The sequence below is a fragment of the Macrotis lagotis genome, chromosome 8 (assembly GCF_037893015.1).
Source record: "Macrotis lagotis isolate mMagLag1 chromosome 8, bilby.v1.9.chrom.fasta, whole genome shotgun sequence".
NCBI lineage: Eukaryota > Metazoa > Chordata > Mammalia > Peramelemorphia > Peramelidae > Macrotis > Macrotis lagotis.
Genome location: NC_133665.1, coordinates 106,367,013 through 106,385,499, shown reverse-complemented (window position 1 = coordinate 106,385,499; position 18,487 = coordinate 106,367,013). Strand labels below are relative to the sequence as shown.

At 40.5% G+C, this 18,487-nt stretch overlaps 1 protein-coding gene across 1 annotated transcript; it reads left to right on the top strand.

The window, feature by feature from the left end:
• Nucleotides 1-7,312: 7,312 nt before the first annotated feature.
• Nucleotides 7,313-9,969, top strand: LOC141494923 (uncharacterized). The gene has a single exon (XM_074196046.1). The coding sequence runs from the start codon at nucleotides 7,608-7,610 to the stop codon at nucleotides 9,939-9,941; it is 2,334 nt and encodes a 777-aa protein (XP_074052147.1). The 5' UTR covers nucleotides 7,313-7,607; the 3' UTR covers nucleotides 9,942-9,969.
• Nucleotides 9,970-18,487: the final 8,518 nt, after the last annotated feature.

Sequence of the window (18,487 nt, the reverse complement as noted above, 5' to 3'; positions counted from 1 at the left end):
AGAATGAGTTAGACTTTTAAATGGAAATGCCCAGTAGGCTAGACAAGAGCTCAGGGGAGAAATGAGAGTTCTAGATATAAACCAGTAGTCATCTGATTAAAGAAGATAGCTGAACCCATGGGAAGGGGCAAAAGAGGCATATATATATATATATATACACATATATTTTATGTAGGCTTACCTATTTCCTTTAAAGGAAGTGGGGGAAACTTTTTCTGGGATCATCATTGATTTAGTTTCCTTTCTGCCTGAGGTTTCAACTCCTTCAGTTTTGGAGGCTCAACTTTCTTCACCTGGTTATTTTGATTGTTCCCATTTAACTAATCTGCCTCTTTGGAGTAGGACCTGGAACAGGCTAATATGAATTTATCCAACTGTCTCTTTCCCAAAGTCCTATGATCACATGAGGCTATTGTCCTTAGGGGTTCCATAAGAACTAAGCTAAGTGGAGCTTTCAGTAGTCTCTAAGAAGTGGTCAAATTTAATGTTATAAACTCCCTGAAGTGGCTGCTCCCTAATTTTGAAAAGAATTATTTGCCTATTGATGTGCCTTAGTTGCTTCTGAATTAATGATGCAAGGTCATATTATAATATTTGTTCCCTCTACCAAGACTGGTAAGATACAGGGGGCTTCCACTGTTAAATAGAAATGGTACATCCAAGATCATGTTTATATAATTGCCCTTCATGGGTACATTGTGACTTTGCCAGAGGCTGACCTTCAGGCTCAGTACTTTGCCTATTCTACTGAACTAGTTGATCCCCACTTTCAAGGACTTTGGTCTTGGGGAATGCTGTTTTTCCCTGATTTATTGATGGCTCTGACCATTGGATGGCATACACCAGCAAATAATAGGGGACAGTCTGAAGTATTGGGATCCTATCAAGTCCTTCCATTAAGCCAACGTGTGAGCTATATAGCTACTGAATGAGGGCCATGAGGGATGGGGGCAGACAAAATTTTTTCATACTGATTTCTAGGTCATAACCACAGGTCTAGCTGAGTAATCTGGGTTCTGGAGAAAACAGAACTAGACAATTAAAAATTCCTCAATTTGTAGTCTGTATCAAAAGATGAATTTTGCTGATGCTTTCAACATATAAATGCTTATAAGGCATTTAAGTTACCTATCAGAGATTTATATACATTCTCCATTCAGCTGAACTGAATAATTTGGTTGATGAATTTATGAGAATAGCTGAGATTGGGTTCATCATCACATATGGATATGGTGGTCATAATACTATATTTATGGACACGGAACCATATGATTCCATAAAGATGCTCCTCTTGGCAGTTAGAACATCTTTTGAAAGCTTGGTATGTCATGATCTCATATGATTCTTGACCTGCCTCTGATTTGTAAACTGATTGTATTGGTTCTCTTCCCTCATTTCATGCTGAAAGATTTACCTTAACAGCTCTTGTTGTTCCTATACTGTTGTTTCAGTTATGTTCTACACTTGTCACCCTATCTGGGGTTTTCTTAGCAAAGATACTGAAATGCTTTGCCTCTGGCATCATTTCATAGATGAGGAAACTGAGGCAAAAGAGAGTTAAGTGACTAGTCCAGGGTCACGCAGTTAGCAAATGTCTGAGGCTGGATTTGAACTTAGATCTTTCTGACTCCAACACTAGACATTGCTCTATCTCAGCAGCAGGGGATACTTATTGAGGATACAAGATTGCATTGCCAATTTAGGCTGCCACTAGGCCAGCTAGCTACCATAAAGTTCTTACAGAAGATAACTTTCTTCCTGGTGCTTTTCTCCCCTCCCCTCCCCACCCTTTCACTAAGCATCCATTTAACGTGAAGAAAATATGAAACTAGTCCATCACTATCATATTATCTGGATTTTCCTTCTTCCATAATCTCCCTAGGCATTTAGAATCACTGAACACTGCAGTGGACTCTTAAGAGTACAAACTTCATCATCACATTCATGATTTTGAGAAGTGAGTTTACCTCCCAGAGGTTGTTTTTGAGAAATCAGCTTTGCCCCAAGAAGAGGCAAGGTTCTCTACCTTATTGTTTTCTCTCAGTCCCAAGAAAGCATTCAGGCTAAAAAGATCAAATATGTGATAAGTTTTGATTAACTTGACAACAATAAGCAACAAAGAACATGCACTCAAATCCATAAATGGTTATGACGACTCTGCTCCCTGTCCCCTTCCCCCTGACACACACACACACACACACACACACACACACACACACACACACACACACACACACCTATCAGTGATTTTTTGTTTCTCATACAACATTCTAGACTTACAGACTATCCTAAGCAAGTCTCTCTTCCCCCACCCATGCCAAAAAAGCTGAAAGCACTCAGGGTCAATAAGTTTGCCTTACCTTTCCATGTATAGTGCTCTTAACTCACAAGGATGACTGCTCTACATTGTGATTTCCATCCCTGTTTCTCTGTTTCAGTTCTTCCTTGGTTTAAAAAACTTTGGTCCAGGAACTCATCCACCAAGTTCCCCTTATGTGACATTGGCAGCTGGTGGCTGGAGCTAAGAAGACCTGAATTCAAATTCAGACTCAGGCATGTGTTAACTGTGTGATCCTTGGTGAATCATTTACCTTCTCTCCATCACAATTACCCCATTACTTAAATATACCTGGTTTTGTCCAGGAAACCAATTAGTCTGAATCTATAGGTAACCTTTCTGCTCTTCCTTATGTCTCCAATACTCCACTATTTCTAGGTTATAGACTATAGTTGAAAACCAAGTCCAAGATTATATAGTTCAAATGTATGAGATAGTCCTGAATCAACAAACATCTTTTTTCTTTTTTCTTTTTTTAGAAATATTTTATTTATTTTGAGTTTTACAATTTTCCCCCCATTCTTGCTTCCCTCCCCCCCCCACCCCCACAGAAGGCATTCTGTTAGTCTTTACATTATTTCCATGGTATACATTGATCTCAGTTGAATGTGGTGACAGAAAAATCATATCCTCAAGGAAGAAAAATAAAGTATGAGATGGTAAAATTATGTAATAAGATAATGGGGTTTTTTCCCTAATTTGAAGGTAAAAGTCTTTGGTCTTTGTTCAAAGTCCATAATTCTTTCTCTGGATACAGATCATATTCTCTATAGCAGATAGCCCAAAATTGTCCCTGGTTGTTGCACTGATGGAATGAGCAAGTCCATCAAGGTTGATCATCACCCCCCACAACAAACAACTCCAGCTTAGGACAATGCAAGTTTACCCCTCATCAAAGAGTTACCTTTATAGGGTGGGGATCTCACTCTTTGGGAAGGAGAGAGAATAAGAGTCACTTTTCTTGTTCTTTAATCCATTAAATATTTATGGGTCTACATGACAAAAGACAAGTATTGGAACCAGATCATGACAGATTTTTCTGTATGGGCAGCTAACATTAAATGGATTTAAGGCAAGGAAGTAGGAACAGGTCTTTAGTCACCAAGCTTGTGGATCTGAGATTTAGATCTTAGCACATTCTTGACTTCTTCATGGGGCACCAGGCTAATAAGTCCTTGAGTGACTTTAACACCTTGGAATTAATCTCTTGAGGGGACTGGAGAATTGTGTCCCAGAGGGACTGGAAGCAAAAATGGTAATTCTATAATAGTAATATTGCAGAATGACCTGCTGTGAATGACTTCCCCCTTTCTCAACAATGGTATGCCTCAAGACAACTCTGAAGGACTTATGATAAAGAATATTATCCATCCCCAAAGACAGAGCTGATGGCATCTGAATGCAGATTGAACTATACTTTTTTCCTTGAGATTTCTCTTTTGGGGGGCTCTGTTTACTTTCACAACATGACTGTTATGGAATTATTTTACATGACTATATTTTAAATCCATATCAAATAACTTGCTTTCTCAATAATGGGGAATTGGGTGGAAAGAAGGGAGAGAATTCAGAACTAAAAAATTTTAAAAATGAATATTAAAACTTGTTTTTACATGTAACTAAGGAAAAATAAAATAAAGTATAAAAATACAAGAATTGGAAAGAATGGGACAAGATAGGAATCAGTAACTCTGGTTGTGAGTTCTGAAGCTAGCTGTGTACATTTAGGAAGGACCCTTCCAATTTCTGGTCTGTGTCTGTGTCCACCTTTGAAAAATGAAGAGTTATACTAGATACTCTTTAAGGTCTCTTTCAGTTCTGAAAATCTATGAAATCTATGATTGATGCTGGAAAGATCAACCAATCAATCAATAAACATTTACTAAGTGCCTACTGTGAACCAGTTCTTTCTCTCAAGGAGCTTTGAAATAGTTCATCAAGGGTTGAACAAAGCTTTATTAAGCCCAAGAAAATAGGCTCCAGGATGGGAAGTCAGGCTCCAGATACTTGCTTGAGGTCAAAGGCTCATGTTTTGGTTTATTCCTCCAGTAAGGGGGAGAACAATCTTTTGGAGGTGAAAGTAACAACCAAATATTTTATGGGGTAAAAAGGAGTTTGAGTGAAAGTCAGATAGCAGATGAGAAATGAATGGGGAAAGACAAGTGGAAATCTTCCCTATCCTCCCATGACTTTGTCTCTTAGGACCTATACTTGCATTACCATCTCTATTTCATGGAGGGACTGAGTGATCTAATGTGAGGGAGAGAACCACATACCACAGTATCATTTAAGAACATTCTTCCCCACTCAGTAAGCCAGCTAGTGAAAGGACACCTATTCAACATATCCTATCTCTCAGGGTCATTGTTGAAGAAAAGAAAATTTAAAATACAATAAAAAGAGAGGACACTATCATGTTTTTTTTTTTTTTGATGGAAGGTTGGAGGTTGTAGATAGGATAGAGAGAAAGGTGCTTTAAGAATCTTTCTACCAGAATCTCAGTAAATCAGAGAATCATATACATTGCATCCTATTCCTTGTCCTTCCTTCCTTTCCCCTGGAGCATATTGAAGCAGAGAACATGAACTGTCCCCCTTCCTCCCAATCCCGCATAGGGGCTGAGCCATTTCCAGGAGCTACTGGAGGGTCCCACTCCATCCTCACCCCCTTGCCACATGAGTTCCTTCCTTGACCAAGAAAATATCCCTAGGCTCTGCCACATGAATATCCCTGTAGTCTCAGGAAAGGTATCATTGAGGTCTCCAACACCTCCATCACACTTGGTCTCCAGGAGTTGCTGCCCTCACCCACCCTAAAACTGTGATATGAAATATTGCCAGGTAAAGTTGTATAAGACAGTCAGAAGAGAGCCTGAATTTTCAGAAGAAATCAAAGCTATCTATAGTAATATAAAAATGTTCTAAATAACTATTAATTAAAAATGCAAAATAGGGGCAGCTAGGTGGCGCAGTGGATAAAGCACCGGCCCTGGAGTCAGGAGTACCTGGGTTCAAATCTGGTCTCAGACACTTAATAATTACCTAGCTGTGTGGCCGTGTGGCCTTGGGCAAGCCACTTAACACCAATTTGCCTTGCAAGAAACCTAAAAAAAAAATTAAAACAATTCACTCCTATCAGATTGGCTAATTTTACAGGAAAGGAAAATGAGAAATGTTGGAGGGAATGTGGAAAAAATTAGGACACTAATGCATTGTTGGTGGAGTTGTGAACTAACCCATCCATTCTGAAGAGCAATTTGAAACTATGCCCAAAGGTTTATAAAACTGTGAATACCCTTTGATCTAACAATATCATTACTGGTTTTTATCTTAAAGAAGTTTTTTTTTTAAAAAAGGTTACTTATAGCAGCTCATCACTTGAGGAATGACTGAATAAGTTGGGATATGTAATTGTAATTAAATACTATTAAGCTATAAGAAATTACTAGCAGGATAATTTTTTAAAAACCTGGCAAAACTTACTTGAACAGATGTAAAATGAGTTGAAAAGAACCAGGAGAACTTTGAACACAGTAAAAGCAATATCTTAAGTTTGATCAACTATAAATGATTTAGTTATTCTTAGCAATATAATAATGTAAAACAATTCCAAAGTATTCATGATGAAAAGTATTATATACCTCCAGAGAAAGAACTAATGGAATCTGAATGCAGACCATACTATTTTTCACTTTATTTTTTATTTCTTTCACAATATGACTAATATGGAAATGTGTTTTGTATGATTATACATGTATACTATATATCAAATTGTTTACCTCTTCAGAGAAGGGGAAGGGAAGAGAGAAAGGGAGATAATTTGGAACTCAAAATTTAAAAAAATATTAAAAATTGTTTTTATGGGCCATTAGGGAAAAATAAATTACATGTAACTGGAAAAATATTTTTAAAAATAAGATGAGCATGAAAAAGCCATAAAATCTATTAAGAAAGCATTCCCCATCACCAAGAACCAAGCCCTGCTCCTTGAGTCCCCGGTCATCTAGAGAGTAGATTTCAGTATCCAAATGAGATGGCCACTGCCCCAGGCATAGATTCTTGGAATTGTATGTGTGTAGACCTTATTCTGGAGACCATACAGAAAGTCAAAGCCTATACCCTGGCCCCAATGACAGCCTAGGAATGGCTATTGGGACCAGATGTCTGCGGCAATGACCCAAAGTGGGTCTAAACTCAATGGATGTAAGGGAATATAAGGGATGTAAACTCAATGGGAAGAGAGCACCAAAAAATACCTTCATACCCTAGTTACCAGTCTGGGGTCAATGGGAAGGATGGACCCATGAACATGAGGGTGTGTTGATATTGGCAGGGATGTTTGGACCAGTTTTGCTTCTGGACACCCATTCAAGAGACCTCTACAAAGAGTTTCTCCCTAGCCACATCCAGTCTTTTAAAACTGCTACCGCTACTATGCCCATTCTATCCAAGAGTGCAACCTATTATAATCAAAACCAACAACAATACATATGCACAATTGCTCCTAAGAGTCTTCCTAAGAAGAGTGAAGAAATCTAAGACCTAGCCAGAGTCTTTACTGGCTAGAGTGCAATCAACTCTGGTCATGAAAGACAGTTCACTATTGTTGGAGATGATAGATCAGTGCTGCCACACACATTCTTGGGGTACCTATTCAAAGTCAGACTAAGAGCCTGAGGATAAGTATTGCTAATCCTAGCCCAAATTTTCTTCCACTGGTTAAGGAGCATCAAAATAACAGATCAGGGAAAAATAAAATTAAATGTAACTGGGGAAAAAAGGCAGAGACATACCAGGTTGACACATGGAGAAACATATCATTTTGATGATGAACATGACAATGTCTATATTGTTCATGATGGTGCCCATGGTACCCACACCAATGTCTTTGGTATCCATGGTAGTGTCTATGACATTGCCTCCAGTGGTGTCCATGACATTGCCCAATGACAGTGTCCAAAGTCAGATATCCATCTTTAAATATCCTTCACCCCAAATTGGGGAGAGAGTGATTACCATATATTCTGGTCCCAACTACACTTTCTCTCCTGTGGAACCAAAACCATCAAGAAATCAACTCAAAAATCCAAGCTCCACTTACACCCCAAATCTGAACCCCAAAGTTATTTTTGCCATCATACCCACTAAGGCTGGGCTGGACAACAAAGACAGATCTTTGCATGGTATCTACTAATGAAGAATTCATATAGGGCTTCAACCCTGAGCACCAGGCCATCTACATCAAAGACAAAAAAGTCTTCAATTACCCCATGGCCACATGTAAAATGAATGGTCAAGAGTTCTGCTCTAGGCAGTCCTCTCCATTTCAGGTCCCCTGTACTCTGGGCTCCTGCCAGTCAAGCAAGGAAAGGATGGTAGTAGACATATGCACTCGCCGGGCCAAATTTGGAGTTGTGTGTGAGGGAACTAAATTTCATGGGGAGGCTCACTGCAAGGAGGCCTTCAATAACCTTACTCTAGGGACACGGCCCATCTATGTCATGGATGATGTGGTTTGCCCCCAATCTCCAACCATCCTGACTATTGATTCCCAGCAGATTGGGTTCCCTAGCAAAGTACAGCCCTGGACCACCCTCCTTGTTCCCTCCCAAATATCTAAGGTCACAGAAAGGGAAACCACAAAGTCAGTGACAAGGTACAGCAATGAAAACCTGGAAAAGAGGGGCAGGTCTGTCATCCCTGTGCCCACAAAAATTGAACTGCTTAGCAGTCACATACCCCTGGAGCCACCCTACTTTGTTGGGCAAAATATTCTAACCTACCGGAGGGAAACCTGCTGGCCCCAGGCAACAACAGACAAGGGTAATCCTACTTCCTCCTTCTGGGCCCCTCAAACTTCCTCATCAGATACCTCCAAGAGGTCAATGACTATGGATACCACATACAAAAACCAACTGGAGGAATCAGCCACCTACAGCTCCACCAGAGGGGAAGGGCTTACTATCTGCTCCTGTAAGGACAGTGTGATAGGGTATGTTTCTAAAATAACTGAAATCCCCAGAAAAAACAATGCTGAATCCCTCCAATGTACTTCCCTCTTCCACAAGGAATTAGCAACAACTACAGTGACCAGAAGAATGGGCTCCACCCAACCTTTGATGCAAAACAAAGATACATCTGTGCCTCTGCCCAACGATGTAGATGCACTGAGGAAGCCCCTCTCATCAGAAATTTATCACTCTACTGGGAAGGATAGGATGGGTCAAGATGAGGCAAGCCAAAATACTAAGATGAAGACTCCATCAGATATATCCAGCAGTGTCATCTACAGAAAATCCTTTGATAAGATCCCATCCATTGACACCTACTACTACCCTGGTATCACTTATGAGACATTGCCCATGGCTCTGGTAGACAAGGGGTCCAATTATACTGAATATTGCTTTACTGAATCAAGAGAAAACAGTACAATGATCAACCACTTTGGGCTATTTCAAGAACCTGGTTCTGAACTGGTCTCAAATACTGATTTCCAAGAGTGCTCCCCTGTCCAAATGACTTCCTGTCACACAACAGAACTCTACAAAAGTCTGGCTGCTGTGGTGATAGACACAGGAACAGGTTATAGCAAGTGTGGACTGGCAGGAGAGGATCGTACCCGTGCTGTGGTACCTACTCGGGTGGGGATACACCGAAACCCCAAAGGAGATAAAACCCCCTACTATATCACAGAGGACATGGAAGCAGCTTGCTCTACCCTGATCCGTGGTGTGGTTTCTGACTGGGATGCTCTAGAAGTCCTCTGGAACCACATCTTCTACAGCAAATTGTGTGTGGCCCCTGAGGAATTGGCTGTGCTAGTGGCCGATTCACCAGTCTCTCCCTGTACCAATCGTGAGAAGGTGGTCGAGCTCCTGTTTGAATGCTTTGGGGTACCTGCCATGCAAACTGTCCATCAGGCATTACTCTCACTCTATGCCTATGGTCGCACCACAGGACTGGTCATGGGTAGTGGGCATGGTACTTCCTATGTGGCTCCCATCATCACAGGTGAACTGGCGCCATTGAACATCTACCGTCTGGATGTGGCTGGGAAAGATCTGTCTGAATATCTCTCCCAGCTTCTTATGGCAGGTGGGCAACCACCACCCAAGGCTGATGTGCTGACCCAAATGAAGGAGACCTGCTGTTATGTGACTCTTGACATGGTCTCTGAACTCTCCCAAATAGAGGGCAAGTATCGGCTTGACTTTGTGCTCCCAGATAAGCATGTTCTCTCCCTTGGGGCTGAACGGTTCCGCTGCCCTGAAGTCTTGTTTAAGCCTGACATCCTGGGTCTGGATCAACCCAGCCTACCCCAGCTGGCCCAGATTAGCATTAGCCAGCTGGAACCACATTTGCAGGAAAAACTATTGGCTAATGTGGTTCTGGAAGGTGGTACCACTCTGCTGAATGGTTTCTCTGAGAGGGTCCAGCAGGATCTGGGACCCACAGCCACAGTCTTCTCCCTTCCTCACCGTGCCATGGCTCCCTGGCTAGGTGGCTCCATCATGGCCTCCCTTGATTCCTTCCAGACTCTGTGGATGAGTCGCCAGGAATATCAGGAAGAAGGTCCATGGGCCATCTATAAGTACCACCTGTAATGATCATGGGAATATAAAGTTACTCTGGTAGACAGAAAGGGCTCTGGGTCTCTGGTGTCTGTTGGGGTCATAGGATTTCAGTTGAGCTTGGGTGGGAGGTGGACCTTCAAGAAACATGATGCCATGTCCTTGCTACCAAGGGCTCCAAACAGCCTGAAAAGAAGATCTTGTCCGTTCTCCTATCTAGCTTGGTGACATAATCAGTCTTCCCCACTCTACTCTGTCCTTTCCAGTTAGAGTCAAGGAGCCTTCAATCCCCACCAGATATGAGAGGAGAAGACAAGAACCCACCATCAAACCTAGTGTCCTCGGTCTTTTTGGAAAAGTATGACCCTTTCACCCCACACTCCCAGGCAGGCTGCTTTCTCTTTAGATCCCAATTTGGGATCACAAAGCTGGTGGTATTCCCAAGAAATGTAAATCTGTGTTCTTCCCCTCTGAAGGACAACTATCCAGGACCTTCAGGACCCAAGGAGCTGCTGCTTCTCTGGGATTTGCCCCGGTTGCCCAGGCGACCAGCACAATTACCCTTGATTGCCAGCTGGTTGCCATGGAGATTTCAAACACAAAGTAATAACCCACACAGCATGCCAAATGACTCATAGCTGGGGTGGGGGGGACACAGAGGGAGAGGATCCTTCCTTTCTTGATGGCATGCAGGATTGTGGTTGGGGGTGGGGTGGGAGGGGGAGAGTGGAGGTAGTACCTCAGCCCCTCCAGATCCAGAGAACATGGATACACTTTCATCATACCCAAGGGCCCCAACTCAGAATCCACCCAGACAGCCAAGTAGCCCTTTTATTCCTGCAGAACTTCTGTCATAGGTCCATTCAGCACCATGAAAGACTCCATTGGTCAGTAGGCTATAAATCAAAAAGGATCCTTCCTTGTTAAGGAATGCCCAACAGGGATAAGAGGGAGACATATGAGACACAAGGGATGAGTGTGGCCGCACATCTTGGGAACATTTCCCTAGTGTGGGAGAGAAAAATAAAAAAATCAAAGATGGAAGTAAATAAATACTGAAAGAAAGAACCAGAAAATATAGACAAATAGCACAAGTGGGGGGAGATGTTAAATGCAAGGTAATCATGTCAAATATAATAGAATGGGTTCAAATATGAGAAAAGAAAGGCAGTGAATGTCAAAAAGTTGGATAAAAAATGCCCCAAACCAAAATATTAAGAGTGGGAGCAAAAAAGTTGAGAATGGAGTAAATGCTCAGACAAGAGGATAGATAAGAGAAAATGGGATAACAAAATTGGATAAATACCAGGAGACAGGGAAAATAAAAAGGGACATAAAATAGCAAGAAATTGGGACAAATATCAAAGTAGGAACAAATGGGGGGAATTAAGGATAAAATACCAGAGCATGGGATCTGGACTTGGAATCAGGAAGACCTAGGTTTAAATCCAGCCTCACACACTATCTAGCAGACCCTGGGCTAGTCATTTACCTCTGTACCTCCTTTCTCTCATCTGTAATGCTGGATTCGATGACTTCTAAGATTTCTTCCAGGTCTGAATCTATGATCCTATGAAGGGGGGAGTAAATAGCATAATCTATGATCCTGTGAAGGGGTATTTGGTAAACATCAAAGATTGGGCAGGAGCAGGAGCAGGAGCAGAGGTGTTTCTATCTCATGCTCCAAAAACCCCAGGCCAGGTAGTGGAAGATTTCAAAATTTCTTTTGTGAGTGGGTCATTTGCCACAACTTTAATTTCAGACATAGGAAGTTGCTTAGTACTCTTTCCTAGAATTAGGCAGATACTTCTCACAGTCAGAATCAAATGCTCCTTCCCCCTACCAGACAACACCCTATCTGCCCTCAGTTTCGGAGGATCCTAGGGAAAGGACACCTACCCTCCTCTCATTGCTTGTAAGACATGAAGTCTCTACTAGGAGACAAGCAGAGCTTGAGCTGATTATGCAAATGACCCTGGCCTCTAGAGAATCAGACAGAGCTGGGACAAATGCATCTGTGAATCTGGGCAAGAATGGAAAATGGTACCCCCTGTGCATTATTGCCCTTCCCCCAACCTGCCACCATCAGAAGCTTTTAAGACTGCATAATTTAATAATCACACAACTATACCTAACACAAACTAAATATCTGCCCTAGAGAGAAGAATTTTCAGGCATTAAAAATATATGTTTTTATTAAAAGTCACATTTAAAAGTGCTCCTCACCACCTGCACATTTTGCTTTGTGCTGTGTTGTTGGTGTCAAGAGGCTTGGGTTCTAGTCTCTCTTTAGGGTTCAGTTCCCTATGTAAAATTTTCTTTGGTTCTATGAAATCTAGAGGTACATTTCCATTATTGTGATTGCCCTCCATGCATTCTCCAATTTAGCCATACTGGCTGATTTAACATTTCCAATACTCCCATCTCTGTACTTTTGATCTTGGTTGTCCCCCATGTCTGGAATTCTGTCTCCTTTTTCTCATCTTTCCCCTCTTAGAATCCAGGGTTTCCTTCAAGACTTAACTGAAAACATTACCTTCTGCAGGGTGGATGCCTTCCCCTTTCAAGCTACTTTTTATCTTGCATGTATTTATATGTTGGTAATTGTATAAAATAAATTGGTTATTTATTTACATGTGGTAATTGTCCATATGATAGTGAAATTGCTGAATTGTCCTGGAGGCCAGGAACAGTTTTTGCTTTTTCTTCCTATTTCCAGGATTTAACATGATATCTAGTTCATAGTAAGTGCTTATTTAATGAATGCCTATTGTTTATTGTTTCTTTAATATAATATATATATCATTATATAGATTATATATATATATATATATATATATATATATACATATATATATATATATATATCATTAAATAGCAGGACCTTTTCCTGAAAAGTTTTTTTTTGGGGGGGAAAGATGGAGGGGAGGGAGGAAGGGAGAAAAATGTAAAACTCAAAGCCTTGATAGAAGGAAATGACTGGTAAAAATTACCAATGCAAAAAAACCCCTACCAATGCATGTAGTTGGAAAAACAAATAAAATATTTAAATTTTTAAATTTTTTGAAGTTTTATTGATGGAGTGGCTAGGTGGTGTAGTGGATAGAGCACTGGCCCTGGAGTCAGGAGGACCTGAATTCAAATCTGACCTCAGACATTTAATAATGGCCTAGCTGTGTGGCCTTTGGTAAACCACTTAACCCCATTGCCTTGCAAAAACCTAAAAAACCTAAAAAAAAATTGTACTGGGGCTAGAAGCCGACAGAATACAAGTTCACTGTATGATTAAAAGGAGGAAAAAAGAAGTGGGGGAAGGGGAATGTGTGAACCCAGACCAAGAACAGGCTGTCAGAGAGGCCCATCTTGGAACTCTGAGAATAAATTCCTCAATTTTAATTTGGAAAATAAGATCTATTTTAACTGCAAATCAGGAAATAGGGACAGAGAGAATAACAATAATTACCTGATTGGTAACAGCCAATAAATATTTGTTGAATGAAATTAGGAATGATCAAATGGGGAAGGTGAACTGGGAAACCTTAAGGCTCTAGGAGGGAGGCAGCCAGGGTCTAAAGTCCTGGATATCCAGTTTAGGGGCTAGCTGCCTTGGAGATTGGTAGAAAACAATTTTCTTCTGGGTTAAAGAATCTTGTCAAACACCTATAGAGGACTACTGGGAATCAGGATTGATGCCTTAGTAAAGTCAGGATCAAAGCATTATTTAGAATATAGAATTGGAAGGAATCAGTGAGATGATTTAATTTAATCCCTACCTTTAGACTGAGGAAATTTGTCCAAGATCACACAAACAATAAGTAGCAGAGCCAAAATTCAAACCCAGGACTTTAACCCATCCATGTCCAGACTAGAGGGAGGGAGTAGAGTTCTCATATCCTCTTATTTGATAGGTAAGAATCCAGCTCTGGCATAATGGTGCCCAGACTATAAAAGCTGGGAATGGAACTGAAGTGAAACTTCAGCCTTCTTCCTGCACCACTTTAACTAGAATCTCCTGCTTTCTCAGTGGTTAAATTCTGGAGAGGCCCTTGTTTTCATATCCCTTCAGTTCAGGGCTGCTTGGTGGTAGTTATGGCAACACTGACTTGCAATTTTCCTTCTCTAAGTCCTTTTTTCTTTGTATCCAATTCAGAAAGGGACTTCCAAATATGAAAGAAACTTAGTTCCTTTAAACCTGGGATGGTCAGACCCTCTATGGGTATCTGCTCCCCTCTCCCAACCTTCAGAAGGATCTAAAATGTTTATATTCACTGGGTTCTTGCTGACTCCTGTCCCCTACCAGGATACAGGAGGGAAACTCCAAATTCCTGATAAGGTTGCTGCTCCTAGGACATTAGGTGCTTTGGTATGTTAGTCATGCATTGTCCTTTCCCCTCTCCTGCACAAAATGGAAATGAATCTAAAGTCCCTGGAGATTATTCCTCATTTATGATCTGCATGCCTGTGCCTTAGAAACAGAGATAGGACAGTCCTGGGGATTTGTGTGTGCAGTCATCCACATACAAAAGTACATGTTCAACTGGATGACCAGGAAATTTGACACGTGTATACACTTGCCATCACAGGCATGGTTGCACATAGATATATCATCATGGTCAGTTAATATTCACTGAGTTCCAACTATGTGCAGGTTATCTCCATATATTTACATCCATCCCTTCCTGAGAGCACATCCTCAAGCCTTCCCCCCCCATTTTGGTCCCTTGGGAACTAAATAAAGATAGCTTCTACAGTAGCTTCAGTTAAGTCTGATCCCCCAAATCCTGCCTTTTTATTTTTCTATCTTTCCTATGGACAAGAACAGGGAGGATGGGAGAGAATGTGTCAAACTAAGCATAAGAAACCAATGATATTTACCAAAGAATACAGCCTATGTGTATTCAATATGAAGACAGCCAATCCTGGTCACATCATGTTATTAGTATAAAAAAGCATAACATAGTAGCCAGAAAACTGGACTTGGAGCCAGTAGACCTGCATTCAAATTTCTGCTTAGACCCTTACTAACTGTTTTAGAACCTCATTTTACTCATTTGTTTAAAAAAATATAAAAAATTACTTGACATAGAATTCTAAGAATTAATCATTCAATTCAATAAAAATTTATTTGCCAGAAACAGTGGAAGAAGACAAAGAAACAAAGACAAAACCCTGACTATAAGGAACTTGTATTCAACTCAAGGAGAGAGACAGCATATAAATTTATAAGTGAATGCAAAATATGAAGTATTGGGGAAAGGAAACTTACAACTGAGGGATTCAGAAAGACCTCACCAAAGACTGGACTTGATTTGAACCTTTAAGAGATCAAGGAATTCCAGAGTCAGAGGTAAGTGGTGAGAGCATTGTATGATGGAGGACAACCAGCACAAAGGTGAGTGATGAAATGTCATTCATGAGATAGAGTAACAATTTGTTTGTAACATAAAGGTAGTGGGGAAAATTAATGTGAAATCAGAAAAAGGGTTTTTGGCAATGAGGAATTACTGAAATTTCTTAGAGTCCTGATGTGATCAGATCTGACTGAGTGTCAATTTGGTAATTGTACAAAAGGTAGTTTCAAGATAGGAGAAACTTCACGCTGGGAGAGCAGTTAAGAGAGGAGAGATGAAGAACTGAATTTGGATAACAGCTGTGTGAATTGGGTAGAAGTGAACAAATAAGGAGATATAGTGGAGAGGGAATAAACAAAACATGGCAGCTAGTTGGAACTAAGGGGTGAGTGAGTGAAAATACAGATGACCCCCATTCTGTGAAGCTGGGTGATTGAAATGATGGTGGTGAAGTACAATATTAATACTGTGTAAAGGGTGTCCTTGATACTTTTCTGGGTCCCAGGAAACTCCCCAGAAATACAATTTGGCTAATGTACTTAAGTCTGTAAACATACTGACAGGGCTCAAATAGTTGACCCTGAGAATCTCAAGATATGCCATAAATTTTATCTGAGACTCACTAAATGTTCTTGCTAACCTAATCCTTTTGCTGTTTCTGCAATAATCCTGCTCCCTCCTAAAACTGTATCCACCCCCCTCTCCAGGTGAAGCTGGAGCTGTGAGATAGTAAACTCCCCCCGACCTAAATTTCTCTGGTATGTGACTGTCCCATACCCCAGAAAACATGTTAGACCCTGACCCCCTTCTGTCTTTTATTGGCCTCCTATCTATATTATGTCACATGTGTGCAACAGTCTGACAAGGAAATATATCTAACTGCTATTTCTGCTTCTGTACCCTGTTTCCTCATGATACCCCTGCCCCTCAAAACACTATAAAAAACCTTGCTCATTCTATTCTTGGGGTTGTTAGATTTGGGCTTAGCCCCTAATAACCTCCGAAGTAAATAAAAATTCCACTTCTAAATTTCATTTAGTCTCCAACTTGCTTTCTGTGTACAACAGTGGTATCCTTGACAGAAAAAAGAAAGATATATATATATATATATATATATATATATATATATATATATATATAAAACTATATGAATGTGTGCTACTACTAGTGGGTCATCTGTGGCTGCCAAGGACAATAAACTAGAAACCAAAAGAACTTCTTTAGTGTCATTTAATAAACATGAAATTAGTTCTCAATTATCTGCATGCAGATTCTCTGAATAACACAGCCTCTCCACTCTGGGTATTTGCAAATTCAGAGGGGGAAAGACACACATGCAAATAACTTTTATATAATGTAGAATAAGTACAAAAGAAAGATTCAGGTAAAGTGATGAGAATTTTAAGGAAGCTCCCACTGGGGTACCTTCCATTACCATGGATCTCTGTGAACCAGAAAAGAGATACCTTTTCCAATATTAGTTAGATAGGATAGGGGAGATATATCTGCTTCCTTTCAAATTGGGCATTCTGAAGCCAAAAGAACTATTTTGAAGGATTATCTAATGTGATGCATCATCATCATTCTGAATCCTCTCTTCTAATGAAAAATTGAGATCTTGTTGTATTTGTCCAATGCATGTATCTGAATCTTTATTAATATGGCACTTAGGCTCCTCAAAGCAAGAGTGGTGCCCAGGACAGGACCATTCTAAGAGAAGTCCACAATCTCTAATTTTGGACCATGTGATCACAGTGGTGATCTCCTTAGACACAAGCTAGGGTGAAGGAGTCAGGAAAGTATACAGAGATTATAGCAACACCTTCTCTCTCTCTCTCCAATGTGATGTTATATCTGTTATTCTCAGATCTGCCTGGAGATAAAGAGGTGGATTAGATAACTTACATAAGGGCCTTTAAACAGCAGGCTTCAGAGTCTCTTCATACCAGGGAACTGGTCTTTTCCATTTCCACTTCTGGGTTTTTAATCTTCCCTAGAATGCCCTATCCCCTTCCTTCCAAATTCTGTGTTTCAGGGCCTGGCTCAAATCACAAACTCCTCTACAAAGGCTTCCCAGACCACTTCAGTTCACAGTGATTGCTTTTATAAAATTTTACACTTTCTATGAGACATATGAGGTACTGAGAATACACAGTTTGACATTACCCTTAATTTTGTTCAGTGTGGCTACTCTGAAAGACACAGACCTCCTTCTATTTATTTGAATTCTCCATAGTTGGTAACCTGAATCGAAATAGATAATTCAGTAATGTCTTGTTGATTGATTAATCACTAGAAATGCAAATTGTCCCAAAAGTCTTAATGCAGTTTTAACCTATTAAGAACTTAAATCTATTTAAAACAAAGCAAGACAAAAAACAGTTAAAGCTTAAAACTGGACTAAGACTTTTGGGATACACTGTATATATAACTTTACTCTATTTTAAAGTATTTATTTTAATCTTGGAAAATTAATACTATGCCAAGGAGCTTAAGCCAAAGGCGAGAGAAACCTAAGAACATGAAGTAGTGAAAAGTAGCATCCAGAGTGAGTAAAGGAGCTGTCCGAGTGCTGAACCGAGGGCAGAAGGTTGGAGATTGCCAGGATACAATTCAGTTCAGTAGCCCTTCAGAATGCTGTTCAGTCGGATCGTTAAAGTCCGGTGAGGCGATTCTCAGAGCTGCTTCTTCTTCCTTCCTTCCTTCCTTCCTTCCTTCCTTCCTTCCTTCCTTCCTTCCTTCCTTCCTTCCTTCCTTCCTTCCTTCCTCCCTCCCTCCCTCCCTCCCTCCCTCCCTTCCTTCCTTCCTTCCTTCCTTCCTTCCTTCCTTCCTTCCTTTTCTTCTTCTTCTTCTTCTTCTTCTTCTTCTTCTTCTTCTTCTTCTTCTTCTTCTTCTTCCTCCTCCTCCTCCTATTCCTCCTTTTTTACCTAGTTTACTCTCATCTTAGTCCTTCCCAGCTACTGTCTCATAATACTATCCAGTGAAAACGGAAGGGAGGTGGGGAAGGACAATTAATATAACCGGTTCTCCAATATAACCCCTAAATGTCAGACTTACATATTGATGCAGTTTATGAACACATCTATGTAGACGCGATATATAGAAACACACGATATTCACATGTTCAGACATCCATACAAACGCCTACCAATTCAGTGCACATTCATAGAGACACAAACACATTTGTATCCCCAACATAAGCTGATGTGCGTCAGCACAGACACATTA

Bases quoted from the DNA above. Each gene is read 5' to 3' on its own strand.
- LOC141494923 (XM_074196046.1), top strand. From the start codon at position 7,608: ATGGCCACATGTAAAATGAATGGTCAAGAGTTCTGCTCTAGGCAGTCC.